This window comes from Sander lucioperca, chromosome 6 (genome assembly GCF_008315115.2).
Source record: "Sander lucioperca isolate FBNREF2018 chromosome 6, SLUC_FBN_1.2, whole genome shotgun sequence".
NCBI lineage: Eukaryota > Metazoa > Chordata > Actinopteri > Perciformes > Percidae > Sander > Sander lucioperca.
The window spans coordinates 38710470-38732153 of NC_050178.1; the positions used below are offsets into that span (position 1 = coordinate 38710470).

The 21684-nt window shown below is 40.4% G+C and overlaps 1 protein-coding gene across 4 annotated transcripts in view; it reads left to right on the forward strand.

The window, feature by feature from the left end:
* Positions 1-20880, forward strand: part of LOC116035139 (chemokine-like protein TAFA-1) — a 130486-nt gene extending 109606 nt beyond the window's left edge. For 3 of the 4 annotated variants that reach the window (XR_004101274.2, XR_004101276.2, XR_004101277.2), the window contains exons 4-6: positions 9078-9202; positions 13229-13320; positions 19524-20880. Coding sequence is in view for 1 of the 4 variants with exons in the window: in XM_031278121.2 (XP_031133981.1) it covers positions 9078-9202; positions 19524-19541 (143 nt within the window). In the remaining 3 variants the exon portion in view is untranslated. The remainder of the gene's footprint in view (positions 1-9077; positions 9203-13228; positions 13321-19523) is intronic. The other variant, XM_031278121.2, reaches the window with a different exon arrangement.
* Positions 20881-21684: the final 804 nt, after the last annotated feature.

A 21684-nucleotide genomic window follows, 5' to 3' on the forward strand; every position in this document is an offset into this window, starting at 1 on the left:
ATGATCTTTTCCTAACCTGAGTATTGTTGTTGCACAATTTCAAACATCTTGCAGGCCTATTTCCCATAACTACAGTCTTTCCCTAACCCTAGGCATGATGTAGTTATCATGCACATATATTGCACAAGGATATTACTTACATTTTGTTTTATTGCAATAGAAGACCATCTAAATGATTGTTATGTAATTTGTAATTAAATTACAATGAATTAAGGATACAGTTCTTAGAATGTTGAAAGAAGTCCTAGACTTTTACATGAGACTAAGGAAAGAAACCTGTAATTCTATGTAAGCAGAATGGAGGTTACTGCATATTTCTGCTAGATTTAGTTAATTATGGTTTTACTTTGACTATACATGCATTATTGAATTATTACATGAGCTATTTTTCATTGACTCGTTCTGCAAAACTGCAGCAGTCTACACGACGTGTGGTATAAATATGACATTTCAGAAACAAAAGATGGTTCCAAGTTACGATTACCATCAGGTTTGAATAAATTTTTAAAAAAATACTTATTCTTCACATGCTTTAATTAATACCTCAGACAAAAAACTACAGCATATTCCAAAATAACCTCCTCTGCTGTCTCTCAGTGATTTTTCAAATAATAAAAATACACAAGAACCCAGTGGTGCTGTGCTGCTTGGCATCATGGGAGATAAAGGATGATCCAGTTGGGCTGCTGAACACCTGAGCAGGGAGCATGTTGCAGATCACATTGCCTAAGGCAGTTCAGGCTGATGGAAATGAATAACTAATAAACACAAGTCAGGGAGGCTCCAGGCTAGTGCACCTGAATTACTTCAGCTGAGAAAAACAATCAGGCAGAGGCATGCATGGGGGAAAAAAGAAAGCTGACAGGAAGTCACAAGTCTACTGAGACAGAACTGTGATGCCCCCTTCACTCCACGGAGCTCATTTATTGCACCTCAGTGTCGATCTTTTCGCCCCCACCTTCAGCAGAGATCAAAGTCATCACTCTGACTGCCCTCTTGCCAAGAAATGACACCAAAATATCTTCATTATGAGGGATGTTACATGAAGGGTCAGACAGGCCTACTCAGTGGGCTTCACAGGGTTGGTTAGCCACAGCTGACACTCAAGACAATCCAAGAATATAAATTAGATATGAGCTAAGGATGTCACAAAAAAACTTTTTCTCTGTTAGATGAAAAATTACCTAAAACCCTATAAAACTTTTTAGGACAGCTAGAGCTACATTTTAAGTCTTTGAGACATTAAATTCAAGAAGGAATTTTGTGTTTGCCCTGTGGTTGGACACATCTCCTGAATGAAACATTTACAGAGCTCTGACCTTAAGATACAGACTGTGTTGTCGTTGGACAGAGACACAGACAAACAGCCACTGTCTCTTCCACAGCACCTAACAGACAAGGGACTTTGGACTAATTTTGAATTCACTCACCTGACCTTGGGACAAACTTAATTAAATGACTTAAAACCAGACGGAGACAATAGTTCTTAATTTGGTTATGAAAACCATGTATTAATTGTAAGAGTGGCTAGTAAAAGTTAGACGATATACAAATCAAAAACTAAATCACACGGACAGAGGATTGGAGGTGGAGAAGTAGGAGATGTTGTTAACACTTCATGCCTCTATGCTTCAGGCTCCTGCAGCGAGAGAGTCCTTGCTTTATTGATTGACAAGCACTTACAGAGGGAGTGGTGATAAAAATGGAAATGACAAGTCACTGAGCAGCAACCTACGGTATTGAGCACCACACTAAAAAAGTTAAGAGGACCTGACCTCTTCAATTATTTTATTTCCTTTAGTTGGGGCCTTCGCCTCCTCTCTTGGATATTTTTCACCTGCTTGGAAGTCAGGTTGTTATTTATTTAACACTGAAACCACCATGGGATAAGGGATGAAGAGCAGACAAATACTTATGTGATTATTCATTAGGAGCTCATCTGTAGTCAGAAGAGCCACGCTTTGCAAACACGCCATTTAATTAAAGGATCTTTTTTTTGTAAGTGTGAAAATAAATGGACACAGGATGGGGGGGGGGGGGTATAAGGTATACTTGAAAGTTGCATGTGTTTGTCAACTGGGCCCTGCAGGCTGCCGTTGCACTATGTGAGGGGTTATAGACTTATGGAGTCAGTGGTCTGTCCCCTCAGCAGCACATCGGCCTGGCCCAGATGGAGCTTTCTCCCCAGGTCCCGGCGTTATTAATGTTCCGTCCAGATGAGGAACGATGCCGCAGCCCAGCTCATCTCGCCACCCCCCTGGGGGACACCTGCCGCCCCTGTTCCATGCACAGGTTATGTTTTCACAAAAAAATAAAAGAATATAAAGAATTGCCAGTGCTCTGATAGAACAAATCAAAAGTATCTTCAGAGGTCATTTGGTTTGGACACACATACACAGCCTGGAGGAATGAACACTCTTTTATCTTTGGCAGATAAATTTACAGAAACGGGTAGTCTCCCTGATGTGCTGTATTATCGGTCATTAGCATCAAACTCCAACATCAAAGCACACAGCGAGAATCAGTCCCATTGTCGAGTGTTTATTACCTCGTGAATACAGGCCTCATGAGGTTATTTCAGTTGCTATTGGTAACTGTTTGGGTTGTTATTAATATATGGGGATGTGACGCCAGCTTGCGTTGGGAGGTGTCATGCTCAGTGGGGGTCTGCTGTCAGATTATCCCTGTAGTGGGAATTGATTATTAGCTTTGACAAGGAGAACTATGTCCCAGTTATGTCAGGGCCAACAAGGCTCTTACTGAAGAACATCCCTTTTAACAAGTCAAACGTTCATTTCTCTCCAGCCTCGCCGGGCGGATCACATGCACTCAGATTAGGCGCTCATCACTGCCTTTATCCCAGTATATGAGACATGTAAGCCCTCAGCCACAGTATGGACAAACACACACACACAAAACACGAAGATACATAAACACGCACATATGCATTCATTTACACTCCACATGCATGCTGATGCCCTAATATGCACACATGCTACTGCTTTGTGTTATCATGTAGCTGCTGTAGCAGTAAACTCTTTCAACAAGAGATGCACGCAGATGCCCACTCGCTGCTGATCACTGATGGGGAATGAACCCTTCTGTTTGGCTGCGGGCACGTATACCCAAGCATGACAGGTTGTCATGGTACATTTGAGATACATCCAGGGGGGAGACACACATTGACGCTACTTGAGGGGAGGGACAAGAAGGGCTGCAGTTATTCTACGTACAATACTGGTCAAGCAGATGCAACCACAATATCATAAGCTTGCTAGAGCAAGATGCAGTTTGACACAGTCTTTAAAACTAAATTGTTTCATTACAAGGAAGGCCACCATTGTTATCAGCGGGAATGTAGTCTACCAAACAAAGCATTCCATTTTGGCAAACCTTGTCCTTACATGTGTTTTGTGGATAAATATATATCTGATCTGCATGATACCCAAGAACAGCCAAGCAAACATCTCATCATCTTCTATTATAAAATCCCACAGTTCGCCTCTCATATTGTTCTACAGCCCCCCTGCTACTGTATGTGGTTGGCAAGCTGCAAACCTGCTGTACACCTGCACACTGCCTGAGGGGATGGACAGAAGGAGTGCATTAAACTGTACAATAGAAAACAATAACTCCTTTCTCTTACTGACAAACACACACACAAAGGCAGACATAAGGAGAGACTAACAAATTCTCCTGGGTCAAAAAAGATGTTACTGTCTTTGGAGAAGTTGAAGATAATGATTGTGAAGCAGGGTTTCTCCTCCATTTTGTCACATCCCACTGAGCTCTCACAGCATTTAACCTTTAACCTGCCAGGAGAGGATTTGACCCTCAGCTGCATGGTCTCCTTAGTTTAGTTTTCTCGTTCCCTCTCTCAGTCTCTATTTTTTTTAAGAGACATCATATTTCCTTTCTGCTCTCACTACTGAAGTAACAAGTCTACGGTTGTACTGAGAGGGAAGTAAAGAAACAAAAAGCAGATCTATGTCAGCTGTGTGGGAGATCCATTTATGTAAATTGCTTTTGTATCCACATAAGGGAAAGGAAACCACACAACAAAATTAGTCATTGTTCAACCACTAAAAGGCACGCTCGTACACACACACACACACACAGACACACACACACAGACACACACACGCTCAACATGCACACAGACACTCATAACATAGAATAAGTGTTATACTGTACAGTTTTCAATGTAATAATATTATTAGCAAATACAACTTTACCACATATATTTTAGCAGTAGCAATTTTTACGCAGAATTACTCCACAGGCTGTGTTTGTCTAATGACTGCCAGTACGTTGCATTATCTGTTTGTATGTGTAACACATACAACACATTCCAGTTTTACCTAAATGAATCTGAGGTCATGGAAAAAGTGGAAAACTTTCTGTGGCAAGAATTCAATTGAATAAATAAAAAACATGCTGAAAATATGAAAACAGGAATTATTTTCTTTAAGTCTTTGTGGTGCTTGGGTGTCCATTACAAATTCACAAAAGTTGTGTGATTAGAAAGCCAAACGATATTTTCTGAATAGCTAATTAAACCTCCGCTCTCTCTTTTCTGAGAGGGGCAAAGATTAATGCAGAATAATGATTCTCTGAAGCTGACCTTAGGTTCAGGGGTCCAAGTCTCAGTCCCGCTGTAATTACACACTTGCTTCATTTGCTTCATGCTCCTGTGACCCTTTCAATACTTTACCGCGTTGCACAATGCATACACTCATACCTCTGTCTCATTAAGATGGAATTTTTTTTTAATCAAGCAGGTCGCTGCAATTATTTTTGCTTACTTGCATGATTATGTAAATGAATGATTGATTGATTGCCCTGTGTTTGGTTAATAACTGGGTAATCGGGGCACTTGCAGAGCACTGATGTAAGGTCCTTGCATCTCTGATAGTAGAGATAGATGACCAATGACCAATGAGTCAATGAATAAAAAGAAGTGAAGCTGGTTGAATACCGTGATCTTGTGGGAAGCATTGATCCTGCACCCAAACTGTAAATTTAACTGAACAAAATAGCGAATTTAAGGCCTAATTGCTTTCTGCTCCAGATCTTGGCTGAAGGCGACTGATTTAAGTGACTTACCAAAAAAGCCACACTAGGGCTGACATCATTGGAAAGCCATCGTTTTGCTATGATTAATTTACTGTAAGTCCGCTCCAAGTTAAAAAACATTAACTATTCATTGAGCCCACAGACACGTATACACATTTTGACACGGACAGAAATCAATTCACTCCCTCATTCGTCAAGGTGTTCAAACATTCTGCTACCTGGCAGGGATCATGTGTCAGCGAGTTCAATCCATCACAGTGCACGCTCAACAGTGATCTGACAGATGCACTTGTAAAAGGTCCATCGCTTCATGTTTTTCAATCAATTCAAGTCCCACTCTCGGTTGTTTGTCCAGACTACAGCCTGCTACATGGCTAACATCTTGAATCAAACACTTTTTCAGTCCTTGTTTGCTGATAATTCCAAGCCCATCTGTCCTCTTTGACAGTTTACAGCAGCTACTTTATGGTAGCATGCGAGGATCGTGTTAATTGGTGTTGGTGCTTTAAATCGCTTTCAGCTTGTAAACAGATGGATCTGAAAATTAGTAGTTGGCCCAAAAGGTGTAGTTGAGACAGTGGTCAACTGTTAGTTCCCCCCTCCTCATACACTCCACAGCAGACAAAGTGGAATAGTAAAGTTTGCTGATGTTGGAACAAAGGCTATACCCTCTGTGCTGACAGTTGCACTGGGAGTAGTTAAAGTAAAATGACTGTTGGAGGTCAGTGGTCACCAGAGAGTGATGCATGGATCTCGGCCCAGAGATGGCTCTTCTCCAGCGGTCAAGGTCAGAGCCAGATGTCCGGGCCTGTGTACAGCCATGGACATGAAGTGAGTATGTTCACATTAGGCTTGACTCTGTCTTTTCTCATCCTCGTGGCCATTAGAACAGACATGTCATTAACAGTGTGTTGAGAAGAATTGAATGACTGAAACAGATATTTATGGCAAATTTGAACATTTGAACATATATTTAAAATGTATTTCATAGTCACTGCTCATTAAAGTTACTATATGTAACTTTTTAATGTTTCTGAAATGGTGTAATTTTTCATCTGATGACCTGTCAAACAGCAAACAACAGGGTTTAGGAGGTTCCAGGGGCCATGCGCCCCCCCCCCCCGAGAATTATTTGGCCGTAAAAGCCCGAATTTTGTGGCCTCTGGCACGTACAAATGACATAATTTCATCATATACACTCATCTTAATCATTGCATATTTTAATGAGATTGCAGATACCTGATTGTCAATAGTGTAGTGAATTATTGTAAAGAAGATTTAGGCGTTGTGTGTTTTAGCCCTCACAGTCTGTAAATAGCTTTTTAAAGCTACAACTATTCCTGCCAGATCAGACATCGACTTAAATATACCTTATTTATTATTTGTTTATCAGAGATGTATAGTAACGAAGTACAACTACTTCACTACTGTAGTAGTAAGTACTAAAAGGCTGTATCTGTACTCTACTAGAGTATTCTTTTTTCTCCTACTTCCACTTTTACTTCAGTACATATTTTCGATGAGTTTAATACTTTTACTAATTTTTTTATGTGCTGCATCGTTACTCGTTACTGTTGTGAATTCCTCACACTACGGAGACTGTGTAGGTTACAGTGTGTGTAGTTACGGCTACGTTAGTTACGTACGCTAACTGCAATTATGTAAGCACATAATGTAATCTGAAAACTGCTGCCCTGATTAAAAAAACAATGCAACTGATCTCAGCTGGTATTCTGTCTGGAATGGAGTGGAATGGAAATTTCTAAGTGACTCCAAACTTTTGACCGGTAGAGTGTGTGTGTGTATATATATATATATATATATATATATATATATATATATATATATATATATATATATATATATATATATAAAATACACTGACATATGTCAATGGCCAAACAAAACCATAGAACCATGTTATGAGCCGAAACAAACAATAAAGATCAACAGGTCAAGGAATGACTTCCCTAATTCAATCCCCCCTCGCTCTGTAGAAGAGACTGTAAAAGAAGGGGCTAAACAGAACGGCGGTGTCGCGGCACATAATCTGATTAAACCTCCTCAAACCATTTAACAAGGACTTCCTGCATAGCAATGATTTTGCACCTAAACCACAGCTGAACGTAAACTTGATTAATGATGTGAAAAGCATATTTAGCCCATGGATGAACACAGGGAGAAAAAGCAAGAAAGAGGGAGCACAGTGGATGATGGACCAACATGTGGTAATTAGTGGATAAGGTAAACAGCCATGGGGGGAGCCAAAGGGCTGGTTCACAGCCTGTTAGTGGATGTACTCATTCTGGCGTTGAGTATCCTCAGGGCTCATGGAGGGAAAAGTGAGGCAGGAAGTCAGGAAACGCAGCAAAAGTTCACTGAGCAGCAGTTGGGGTGTTACTCTGTGTCCAGTATGATGTGGTGTGTGTGTGTGTGTGTGTGTGTGTGTGTGTGTGTGTATATGTGTGTGTTCACACAGAACTTCAGCACACTCTGTGCTGTCTGTGCTGTGAGGAACTGCACTTTAACCATTTTCTTTCATCAGTTGGAGACAGCACACAATTGATTGGTGGTTGGCCTGTAACCTTGGCAACACAGGCTGGAGGGGAAAAGATATTTTTCCAAATGGTTAAAAAATGGGTTTGGAAACTGAAATGATGCTGGTTTATGTAACTCATTGCATTCACCAAGTCATTTGACCTTCATATCATCTTTACATCAACATGATAAAAGGACATTTCAAAATAACACTCCATGCTGAATTCTGTTGGGGAGGGAACTTATCGTCTGAGAAACTGCTTTGAACTTTTCACGTTTGCTGTCATATACCTCATACGGAGGAGTGTGAAAAACAAAAAAAATCTTTACACATGGTTAATAAATGAATCAGAACTTGACTTTCACAAAATGGTTTAGATTTGTGTGCTATGATTTAATTCAAAGAGGGATCGACTGCAAGACATCTAGATTTAACAAAAGGAATAAAACGCAAGAAAACTATATCAAATGCATTTTCGCTTGCTTGATAAAAATACTGTTACAAGTAATACAGTTGTTTGTTTCAAATACATCACAACTAAATGGATCAGGAAGAGCCAGGAAGCACATTTCCTCATGTGATTAACTGAACATATGGACTGTGGCACTTATTTTACCTTCTACACAATGTACAGAAGATTTCCTAAGAGATCACGCACGATCATTAAAGGTGTTTTTGGCTATCATATATATATATATATATATATATATATAACATGTTGTTTTTTTTTTAGAAACACACACACATACTGTACTGTACACCCAGAGACATGTAGAGAAAGAGAAAAGAAGGGAGGGAGATCTTGATGAGAACATATTTGTTTTTGTCAGATAGCTGGAGGAAGAATTCCGTCGATGTTAATGAGAGGCAATTAGTTTTGATTAAAAATTAGATTGCTCCCCTACATGCAATGTAGCTATATCAAAACAAAATAATGATTAATTTCTGTTGGTATAAGACATTATTGTCGACAGCAAAAGTACCCATGTAGCAACAATACAATTGCTCCGAGGCCGAAGAGGAGGAAAAACATCCATTTAGAGACTCGGCTAGGTATTCCTCTGGAGATGCTCATAATATAGTGTGTGGGTGCTATGTGTGCACATAATACAAGTGTGCCTGTGTGGAATATGTACACAAAACGTGTTTGCGTGGGTGGTTTCTGCATTCGTTCAACTTGATGATTCTGCCTTAATTTTAAACTCTGGTTACTCTTTATGTTTTGAATTGTAAGTTAATATTACTGTTTAATTTTACTTTTAATGCTCAGTTAAGGTCCTCCTAACTTGTATCTACTGATTCGCTAGTTTTGTTCTTCCACTTCTTTTTTCTTTTATTTCTTTTACTATTATCAGTATTTGTATTGGCATCTGTGTGTGCATGCATAGATGCATGTGTGTGTACACTTCTCTGTGTGATAAACTAACCTGCTTTGTTATGTATCTGTGTTCACCTTCCCCAGCGTCCATTGTAATTGGGAAATGGTGGTGTGAGATGGAACCATGTCTGGAGGGAGAAGAGTGTAAGACTCTGCCTGACAACTCTGGATGGATGTGCTCCTCTGGGAACAAAATCAAGACCACAAGAGTGAGACCTCACACACACTTAAGCACAAATGCATCTAGCTGCATGCACAGACCTACACACAAAATGCACAGATGCACAAGTACATGTACAATACATGCATATGGCTGAAGGGTGTGCACTACGAAGCAAGTTTGACAGAGCCAGGCTTTCTTTGACTTACAGTAGCTGGCTTGACAAAGCTTAAAACCCCAGCCAGAGAAAACGGGTACAATGAAGGTGGTTATTAACTGTCTTTGTAAACCCAGGCTTTCTTCCTCAGGCTCTATGCACATTCCCATAAAGGGGGTGTTTGGTGCCACCTACTTCCGCCAGGAATATGAAAAAATTATTACAGCAAAAAGCAATACTGTTGCTGCAAATAACACAAGAGAGGAATGCTAGCAGAAAATAACTGATTGTGTAAATTCCTAAGTCAATGTATTTATTTTTTGATGCACTCTCAATACCCACCGTTTATTTCTAACATGACAACTGCTCATTCTACAGCTCTTACACTTTAAACTTGATAGACAGATTTAAATGTTAATCTCAAGAACTACATTTACTGTAGGTCTGACACTGTCCAATAATGCAGGATATGTAGAAATCACTTTAGTTTTTGGCCAAATTAATTTTATTGATTGATTATTAACTGTGAAAAATAACAACAGACTAATCAAATTTCTAATCTGTTTTGTATTAGTTGCAATATACGAGAAGAGTAAAACAGACAAAATAAGGACGATTATAAAAACATAATCCAACACTATGGTTTGGTTTGAAGGAATTATACCGTATGTCATATGCAAATAAACGTCATACTGAGTATTAATATAGATATCTATTTGTATACGTATGCTACCTGCAATGTTATAATCCCTTATTTTAGAGCCAGTGTGGGCAAATAACCAAGGAGCACTACAAACATGTTCAGTAGTTCAGTGAGAGCCAGAACAGCCTTGCAAATGAAATAAAACTGTATCCTTGCACAGATTTTGTGCATCACCAATTGAATGCATGCAAATTCAAGTGGCAAAAAACAACAACCCAGTGCATACAGTCTGTGCTATTGTAATTGCATGCCTTTGTTTGGTGGCATTTCTAATGTAATGTTATGGCAAGTTTGCCAGCTGGGTATCTGTATAGCTCATAGATTGACTTATGACTATAGAGTAGTGATATTCCGATTAATGGGTTGGCCAATTAAGTGGGCCGATTACTGACATTTTAAGATAGTCATTGGCCGATGTCTGCGCTCACAAGGCAGATTAACAAAACATATCTGCAGACACATCTGCAGGCAGCCTTGTCAGTGTGGCTGCTGTAGAACAAAAGTATTGCTTCTCCTTGTGTCAATTTCGCATTTCTACAGGCAGATGTCAGCGTCACTGTAGCGAACCTTCAACCGGCTAAACTATCTCACAGGGCTCCAAAAACTATTGTACTGTATACGTCCCCAGCCCCAACTCATACTCCCCACGAGTAAAACATTTCTCAGACTTGTCATTTGGGATGGTTGTGAGCCATCCACGCGATAAAGGAATGGTTTTCCTTTGCATTTTCAAAATGATGCTGCAAGTTAGAGCCAACAATTAAACAGAGACCAAACAGAGACATTGCAGACAATAACTGTTAAATTAATGCTCATTTAAGTAAGATTTTGTGTCTAATTTGTTATTTTTATTAAATTGTTGTATTTTATCAGATGCAAAAAACAAAACAAAAACAAAACATATCGGTTGACAACTTCTAGAGTGACGCTATTTCCAAAGGAGCTGATTAGTGAAAGGCGCCTTTTAGCCGATTTCAATCTGAAACACTAAACAAATTGGTCCGGACCAGGATAGGTCTGCAGCCTAAGTTGCCATGGCGATCCATTCAGGTTAAAAGAGAACCACCTTGGGGTGGCCTCTAGCTCACCTAGTAAGAGCGTGCGCCCCATGTAGGCTGAGTCCTTTGCAGCGGTGCGGGTTCAAATCCGACCTGCTGGCCTTTACTGCGTGTCATTCCCTATCTCTCTCCCCCTTTCCTGTCTATCCACTGTCACTATCTAATAAAGGGAAAAGCCCCACAAAAAGAAAAAGAGAGCCACCTTTGTAACCTCAAAAACTCTGGCTTTAGGTTCAACATATCTCACTAACCCACTAATCTCGCTTCGTAGTTCACCCCTCTGTTCTGTATGTGCAGCACTGTATACTATATTCACATTTAACCCATAGACACTAGGGGTGTGACGAGACACCCAGCTCACGAGACGAGACACGAGATTGGGTTCACAAGATCGAGACGAGATGTTAAGACTATTTTACAGAAAACTACAATGAAGAAATAAGACTGGAAAATAGTCCTTTATTCAATCAAAAGTCCCAAAATGAAAACCGAGCACTGAAAGGTTTTGCCACAAACTCAGATAACTGACTTCTCCTCTGTATAATTAACAGTTACATTGTTACTTATTCCATATGTATAGTGGAGAGATAGTCTCTTCACTCAAGAGAACCAAGGTTACAACATAACTAAGCGTTTTCTGGCAGTAGTTGAGACCAAAATGTTTTGTACTTGAATTTGTCATTGTACAGTAGACAGAGAGAAATAAAGCTGATTTTACTATTGTTTCACATTGGTTACGTTCTAAAGTACGATTAAATTACCATCAAACACTTAACAGATGATTTTTGTGAAGACAGATGCTCTTTTCTCCTCCTCTGCATTTTATTAATTGCAGCAATAAACAAGATAGTAGACTACTCTAGTATCTAGAGGTGTGACAAGGAAGAGATTTCTCGTCAAGGTAAAAAGTGTCTTGTGATATCAGTACACAAGTGCAGTGCAGCAGCAGCCTTGAAATTAGCATAGAAGACTGTCGTGGGGACGAGATCTCATCACACCTCTAATACACAAACATACATATCCACACGTATATGCTCAAATGCCAGACAGATTTCACTTTACTAGTCAACCTCCCTTCCTGGACTTAAAAAGTAGAAAATTAGTAGAAATAACAAGACACTGTGTTTGAATACTTTGATTAAATGCTTTGACAAATATTTTCTGCTAACTGCCTGCATAATTTGTAATTACCGTTAAACAATGAAACATTCCCAGTGTCAAACCTGTGGGTAAAAAGGATGTCACACTGTACAGAGAATACTCCGAAAGCACAGCACATCTGTATGACAAAGTGGACTCTGTTCTATGTAGGCAACCTATCCAAGGGCCCATAGTAGTAAAAAACAAACATAAAGCAAGCCGTAAACAAACAGGTGGGCTCTGCCTCAGGCCACACTCCTCTCAGAGATAAAGTTAACTGCCACACTGCTTCTCCACTGCGTTTCGGCTCTGTAAACTGACTCTGAATGCGGCATGCAAAAATAATGAAGGGAGTTAAGTCCTCGAAGCCAGCAGTCCAGCACTCTGTGACAGGTTGATCACCCGATTTGTATTCATTTAATAACTCGCTTCCCCCCTCTCACCTGCAAGGGATCAGCAAACTTCTCTTAGTGCTCTGTGACAATGGTTTTGAATAGAAGCAGAGACTAATGTGATGGTAAGGAAAGAGGGAACAGCCAGTGAAGGTTAGACCACACGGGGCTTCCCAAGGTTGTTCCGTAAATGTATATGTCAGCAGATAGACATAAAGCTTTCACTGGACCCCTTCACAGCCACCAAAGGCCCAAAATGTTCAGAAAGATGTTGATCGAATGGGGTCTTGCCATCCTGTCAAGGTAAGGTGTAGTACTTGGTTCACTCTAAAGAATGCATCTCTAATTCTCAATTCAGTCCTTTGCACAATTTGAAATAAGTAAACTTGAAATCATGATTGTCTTTATACAATTGATTATTTGCTTTATTCTCTCAAGATACATTACTCAATATTGTACATTTCTGCACACAAATGGAGGAGGAGCATTAATACATACATATGAGTAAAATGGCTTTGGTCTAATATTACAAAAACCTTAAGTGACGAGGGCCAAAAGGTCAGGCCGGAAGCTGCTTTTCTACCCAATACACACGTGTCCTTTTTTCTTGACCCTCTCTTTGCAGAACACCCAGCCATACTCCCCTTTTTAGCTTCCGGAAGCAAAATGCAGAGGATGGGTCAACAGAAATTGAGCTGCATTCTTGCTTCTGTAAAGGTTAGTCTTTTCTCAAGCTGTTCTTTGTTTTTGATTTCCCGTCTCTCTCACATCACTGTAATGCACTTGAGTGTCAGGCGGCTAGAGTGGGACCAGCTCATGTTCAGTGACTTCTCATTAACCCAAATAATCAATTGTGTGTTTACATGCTGTGCATGATTAGGCAGGCGTGACACAAATACTGAATGCACCACCACCCACTGTAAATATTTATCAACCAGCCCAGGCAGTGCACGCATAAATAAAAAGTAAGTTGCTGCATTTTCATATAAACGGTGGCATATTTACAGAAGTCAGTGCATAGTTGGGTAAACATGCATGTGCTGTAGCAGCACACTCATTGAGTACTGTAGAAACGCACACAGAGCAGATCCACCTCTTAGCAAAACCCTGCTGTCTGTGCATATTGTAATGGCAGGATCAGTCGCAAATCCTTTCATTGCCTCCTTTGTTCCATGTCCTGTTTTTACTATCAGCCACTGTGTGGGCTTGATTACAGTGCCTTACACCGGTCTGCCAATCCCATTAGTCACTAATCTGTGACATGCTACTTGCTTCTCTCTGTGTGTGCTCGTAGTTGTGTATGAACGCACGTGTTTGATGTGTTTGATATGTCTGTGTTTGTGTGTGTACGTGAGACCCCCGGCCAAGCCTCTTTCCTTTTCGGTGTGTGGCTTCTTATCAGAGGCCACTTGATATCCTGAGCCCCCTCTGAGGGTCTTGTTGAATCAGCTATCGGCACACAGCATAGCCCGAAGGCCACATGAAAGGCCTTTTATCCTGCACTCTGCTCTCTTTTTTAATCAACATTCCTCATTCACCTGTCTCTCAGGCCAAATTGCCTCATTTGTATTTGTTCCGTCACAAGCCAGCAAGCACACAACACTGTTTTATTGTGTTTTTTTTTTTAATTCTCAGCCATTTTATTTCAGCTGCAGGTTTTCATTTTGCTCTGAATAGTCTCTTTGAAACACAGTGAGGCAGGCACACACACATGTTCACCAGCAAAACAGATTTCATCGTCATCATAAAAATTGGCATGAAAAGTAAAAAGCCAAGCAAAGCCAGTGTTTGACACCCATGTTTCTTCTTTTCTTTCTTTATGTCTTTCAGAGAGGGAGCCCTTCATTGCCTGTTCTATAGCAGCAAACAAGGCAGGCCCTTTTGTTTGTGGCAGTCACAATGAGAGCGATACTGGGGGAGCACCTTCCAAAAACACACGCACATCATAGATCTGAATTACCCGCTCCACTAGCTAAATAGATCAATCCATTTCTGCTCGATCCAAACAATTATACACCTTAAGAAAGACAGGCAGAATGAGCGGGCTGTAATGAAAACATATTTTCTCCCATTCAGTCTTCTCTGCTTTTGATGATATTGAGAAGAATTATGTTCATTTGATAACCTTAGTCAGTGTGCTAGAATGCCTTACATCCGAAATACAAAGACATTCAATGAATTTTAATGGATTTTTTTGTTATTTCACACTGCAACATAACTTGAGTACAGTAGTTGTTTTGTATAGGGCCACAGCATTTCTACGATGGAATATGTAATCGTTCAGATTAGTGAGTGCTAAGCATTGAACTCAAGTGGATACACCACCATTTTTCACACTTTGCAGTGTGTGTCTCATTGAACAAGTCGTACATGATTTACTTGCTGTTCAAAGACCCAGGTGTCCCTGATTAAAAGGAGCGGAGGGCACTTTTTCAAGCAAATCAACACTGTGACAGGATGTAGGGGATCTGTGAGACAGTTTCAGAGCAAAAGTGACCTGCCAGCAGGCGCATAAACATCTAATTTGTCAAAATCGGGAGACCGCACCAAGAATGATCAAAATGAACTCCAATTGGCCATGCGACGTACAGTTCACCTTAACAGAGAAATCATCTGTTCCATCCCTGTGCTTGACAACACCTCTCCTCCTCCTTCACTCAATGTCATCATGATGACAAACACAAATGGTAAACAGTGTGTCGTTTGAGATAAATAATAACATACTTTTGTTTGTCTATTTATATTATTTTTAAGTATGAAGTTATGACAGATGCAGTTTGAGCTGCCAAGAATGGCCAGATTGTCATCCTTATGACATTTTATACAGGTTTAGGCAGAGGAGGAGTGTTACTGATTACTTTCTACCAATTTTCTTTTTTTCCCTTGTCAATGTCACATTAAATGGATCTTGATGTATTTTGTTGTCTGGAGTCTTCTGTTTTTAGAGGGTGCTCTTTAGTGCTGTTTGAAACTGTTTCTTAGCTGGCATGATTGATTTGCTCAGCACTAGACAAGAAAGGGTACGCTGTGTTTGCACTAAATTCTTTTCCTAAGGCAATTGACTTTGGCTCCTTTTACTAACTGAAGTCTAAGTAAAGTGCTATTTAAAACGGCCAGCAAATTAGAATGCAGATGACTTAGTTGCCAGCAAAGATGGTTTAGGCAGGAAATCCTTGAGCAATCCACTGCTACCTGCTACACTGTTCATATGAAGAGACAGAGGACCAAAAAAAAGAACAGAGGACACTTTTAGTCACACACATACACACACACACACACACACACACACACACACACACACACACACACACACACACACACACAGGCACATGGGTTGAAATGACAGGATTTGCATACAACCCCTCTTCTCCCACTAACAAACCTCTAGTGGATCGTGTCTGAGATAGAGTGAGCAGTAATGTGTAACCTGTTACTGCTTTTGTTCATTCTCTGCTCCAACATTGTCATTGTACAATAGATGATAAAGACGCAAATGCTGGACAGATGAGCCCAGAGGATTACTGTGTTTCAAGACCCAATCTGTACAGAGAAAGACCCTGTGACAAGACCTGGCAGTCAACATGTTAAATCTCAGACTGTGAAATTATTACAAGCACACAGACGAACAGCTGCAGTGCAACTACCTGAATGGCATGATGTAGTCAGCAAGGGAGAACACGTCAGTACTGCAAAGTGTTTCCTTAACACTTTCCTGTCATTTGGTCTTAAAAAAAAAGAATCTACCAATGATGCAGCTTCCCTTGTTTTAGGAAATTTCTAGCATCTGTATCCTCAACCAATATAGGCCTACAAAGTACTCTGCACATTCCTTTGCAAAGGCCATAAATGTGTTATTTTAGAGACAGGAAATGTTTAGAAATTATTCATGTGGATCTGCATCAAAATACAAAATGGTAATGGACAATTAGAGGACACACTCTTTTAGTTCAAGTAAGTGCAGAAGTTCATATGAAAATAGTGAAAATGCTCAAATATCTGAATCTGCATCAAAGAATAATTCCTGTTCCATGAACAATGACCGAACTTTACCTCTTTACAAACACATTAGATTAGATTAGATTCAACTTTATTGTCATTGTGCAGAGTACAAGTACAAAGACAACGAAATGCAGTTTGCGTCCAACCAGAAGTGCAAAAAAAAAAAAAAAAAAAAAGCAGAAAAGTGCAATGTGATATTCAAGTATAGACAGGTGGTGCATAGGCAGGACAAGAAATATATTGCAGTGTTATAAGAGCAGAATAAATATGGCTATGTAATATGAACAATGTATGAACAACATGTACAGATATGTGCAATGTAGTAGCAGTGACATTATACTAGTAGTAAGAATAATATAGATATAGATATATGCAGTGTATTAACAAGAGAATAGAGTAGTAAGAATAAGTGTAGAATATGGCTATGTATAGGTGTAATTACAGTATGTACATTTGTAAATACTAAATAGAACAGTATGGGTGGGGTAGGGTAGTGCAAATTGTCCGTGGGGGGGCTTAGTAGGTTAAATTGTCACTGGGATGCAGAGCAAGAGTTCAGTAGGGTGACAGCCGCAGGAAAGAAGCTTCCTCTTAACCTGCTGGTACGGGTGAGGAGAGACCTGAGACGCCTCCTGGAGGGGAGTGGGGTGAACAGGCTGTGGTAGGGGCTGCGCGCCTTATGCAAGCATCGCTTTCCCTGGATGGTCTCGATGGAGGGGAGTGAGGAACTGGTGTTCAGGGTGATTGTTGAGGAGGTGTGATTAGCTAACCTAACAGACTGAGGTCTGTTGGTTAGGAATGTCTTTAAAATCTTTTAACAGCTTTTTGAACTATCTGTCATATTTGCTGAAACTGACCCTATGTTCGAGAAGAACTACATGAAGCAGGTAATTTAAAAAAAAAAATCTGGCTCCTCTGGCACCACCTACAGCCTGTAGTGCGATTTGCAAAAATCCACAGCTCCCTGTTCAGATGCACCAATCAGGGCCAGGGGGGGTGTCTAACTGCGTGTCAATCACTGCTCTTGCACACACATTCATTCTCCCTTGTGGGGGGAGGGGCTTAGGAGACTGTTTTGGGCTTTAGCAGAAAGGGGGGAGGGACTGAGAAGTTGTTGATGTTCAAATTTTTTGGCTAAGTTCTGGATCTTCACAATCCTACCTACAGCACCTTTAACTAACAGCCCTGCAAACAAACAGAACTGAATACATACAGTACTCAACATGATGAAGGAGAAAAGGAAGAGACTGTCCCCCGAAAAACGCCCCCATAAGTTGTTTATTCAAGCAGCAATTACGACTTATATTTGTTTATAGCATGTAGTGGTGGCACCCTCTAGTGGCCATAGTAATTATAACGGAAGCAAAGCAGGAAGTAAGGTTTAAAGTATAACAGCGCCAAATTCTGTGTAAGGAGATAGGTTGGGCTGGTGGATGTGTCAAACAAACACAGGACTTTCACCCAGGAGACCAGGGTTTGTGTCCCGTTGAAAAATAATACTAAACGGCAAGATTTCTTTTAACTTTACGGAACAAACGGAACTAGTTCACGTTGTGTCGCAGCGTTGTACCTCTGTTCATGGGGTACATACTTAAAAAAAAAAAAAAAAAAGTTTGAGAACCACTGTTTATTATGTTATATTTAATTATGTTAAAGAGTATGAATAAACAACCTATATCGTTGTATGATTTGTACTTCTGTCGGAGAAGTAAGAGCTGCAAATAACACTGGATTTTAGAAAATTCTTAATGCAACTTAATTTTCATTAAGAAATGGCAAAACAAGTGCACCCTATTGGCAAAGAAATGGGTTTATGACCTAAATGACTTCCTTAAATTAAGATTTTTGTAGTGTATAAAAGATTGAACTCTGTATCCCAATGCTATAACTGCACCACATGTTTTCAGACATACTCAATATTTATGCTAAATTAAACCCAAATTCAAATTCATGAGAGTCTCCTGCTTCTCCGATTGTTCTCTGAAGCATAAACTCAAAATAACACACAATACAGTAGGTGAATACAGGTGCACATCATTTTACCCACATAAACCAAATAAAATAATTTGCCAGCATGTCCAACAAATTGGAGCTCTGAGATTCTCTATGTGCTACAGCTCACAGAGTCCCAGGCAGCACCCATCACAATCAAATCCACACACCTGGCTACCACCTGCCAAGCCTGCTGGAAATGTCATGGCTGTATTTCTTAGTTAAACAGGATTTGGGGATTTCTAATTGCCCGCACTGTGTGCAGGGGACTTCACATTTATTCACTGTACAACCTTAAATCAGTAAAATAACTGGAAATGTGATGAAAGTGAGGCAAAGAAATATTCTGTACAACGTGTACATGCTTTTGCTGAATAGACGGTCATAAGAGGGCAAGGAACTCCACTAGACGTCATGCACACAGTTTTTATTGAGCTTCAGGTTGAGCAGGATGCTGAAAAGCATCAACATTCAATAGCAGTCTCAAGGTTGCACAATGTACCATTGAAATGTGTCCAGGTCTGCAACTGAGGCTGTATAAGCGTCCCTGAACCAGAGTCACAGAGAGATGGCTGAGACTCCACAGCAGGAGCCCTGATTCCATTTAGCAAAGCCAAAGTCATTTTAGGGTTTTTTGTACAAAGAGCTTTCCTGATATATTCCGGTATACCTATAAATGCCAAACACACGTCCATTTTCTGTGCTGTTTTTACTCTTATTTTCTGTTGTTTCTACTCGTATAAGGGGTCTGTTTTTAGTAGAAGCAGAAACGATAAGGTGAGACGGGGCTGTACAAAGCCTCCCCTTGTTTTTGAAACACACGAATGGAGCAATTCCTCTGGGTCTAATCCTTGCACACGTGTATTCCTTTGTTCTATCTAAGTGTATGTGTGTTTTCTCTCCTCTCCTCTTCCTCGTCTGTGTTGCAGATTCATCCCAGGACCTAACAGAGAGCTCCCATTGCAGGGCTGCGTGCCAGGCTCTTACCTTCATCTACCCTTGCTCTTCCCACCAAATGGACTAAAACTATTACATCCACGGCTACTGACTGGATTACCTGGGACCACAGAAAGGATATCAACCCAGATACAACAGATTTGCTCGTGTGGTGCCAAGGATTTGAAACCAGACTAATCCCCTGTTTGATCAATGAGCCCCATGTTGGTGACTCTCCTCTTCCACACAGCTGTGGCCAGTTTCCGACCTACTCTCTCTCTCTGTTTCCCTCACGCCGTCTCCCCCTCAAAAACTGAAAAGGCTTAGCAGGGGTTATTTGGAAGTTGTTAATACATTATATGAAGACATTCGCCCTGCCTGAAGGTAAACCGGTTTAGGAGACCTGAACATGGGATCCACAGAACTGAGGGCAAAATGAGGGAAATTACCTTTATACCCTTTTATTTCTGTGGCAGGCATTTGTATTTGACTCGCTACCCCAGCAGGACGGCCTTGCTGTGACAACACTGAGGAGATTTGGTTAAAAATCAGAGACCAGCAGCCTATAATAAGTTAATGAAGAATCTTTGAGAGGCATTAGGGTCCACATGGCCTCACATTCATCCTTCATGATGGACATTTTGACTTTTATTCGTGGGCATGCCCGATGTAAATTCATGAGCACTTTTTTTCTTTGTATGTAAGATAATTTGTGTGTATATACATATATAAATACATCACATATAAGATGACAGATTGAAGAAGCTGAAAAATATATTTAAGACTCTATTAGGAGCTTGAGCCCCATGGTGGAATATTGATCGGCCACTGAATAGTACAGTTCATACTTATTCAGAGGCTGTTGTCCCAATACAGTAGGATGTTTGCAGTATATGCTTGCTTTGAAAAAAGCCACAACAGAGTCAATAAAATAAGTATTGGTCACTTTCATCATTCAGCAATGTCCTTGGTAAAGCCAGAACATGCTTGTAGTTTCTGTAAAGATGAGGAAAACACTGTATAGAACTGCCTCACAAACGAAAGCAGCACTAACAACAACCCTTGAGCTTTTCACTCAGATACAGTAGGGACATAGAACAGCAGCAGAAAAACTCAGACCATAATCGGACAGTTAGTGTTTATTTCTGCTGTGGAATGTGGTCATGGGCGACTGCGTGACTGTGTTTGTCGTGTAGATCTCTCTCTCTCTCACACCAGAGAGAGATGATTTATTCAAAATGGCAGTGAGAAAGTATTAGTCACAATGGAGAAACATACAGTTATCCCCCAGAAGATACAAGTAAATAAAAGGACAGCCTTATGGGAAATAAAAATGGTTTTCTATACTGATTTGCTGTCTCCCATTCCTTCATATGGTAACTGATATTTTGAAAAATATTCATCTTATGACAATTTGATATGTTGCAATATGTGGGTGAAAGATCCTGTCAGAGTTTCATTTATACGATGTGTTAACATTGTGAACAGAGTTACACAATGTAATGACTTACGGGCGCACACACACACATACGTGCATGCACACGCACTCACACACACACACACACACACACACACACACACACACACACACACATACACACACATGATGCTTCATTTATACAATTCCCTTTGTGGCACAGAGGATTTATCACAACAGCACATTCAATTCATTCATGCAATTAGAATAAAGATTTTCAATATCGTGGAAGGCGAAATTCCAGATGATTTTCAATATCAACCTCCTCTCTCGGCTGATATGAGATTTGTTTCTTCTCCCAGTGGACGCACTAGTGTACATTCATCATTTAGGAGTTTGGCTAGTTTCATGGAGCCCGGCGCCTTGCTGAGCAGTCACAGAAGGTATGAAAAAGACAGACGCATCAATCTCCCAGCGGTCTTGCCAGAATCATGAAGGAATATGCAAAGGGAGAGGGAGCAAGAGCGTGCTTTTTCCTCCTCAATGAGCCGTTCCCGTCTTTGTTTTCTTATATCTAATAGGATTCACTGTATGTGTGTGTGTGTGTGTGTGTGTGTGTGTGTGTGTGTGTGTGTGTGCGCGCGCGTGTGTGTGTGTGTGTGTGTGTGTGTGTGTGTGTGTTTGTGTGCCAAAGTGTCTCTAGGTGTTGTCTTTTGCAGTAAATGAATACAAGTTTT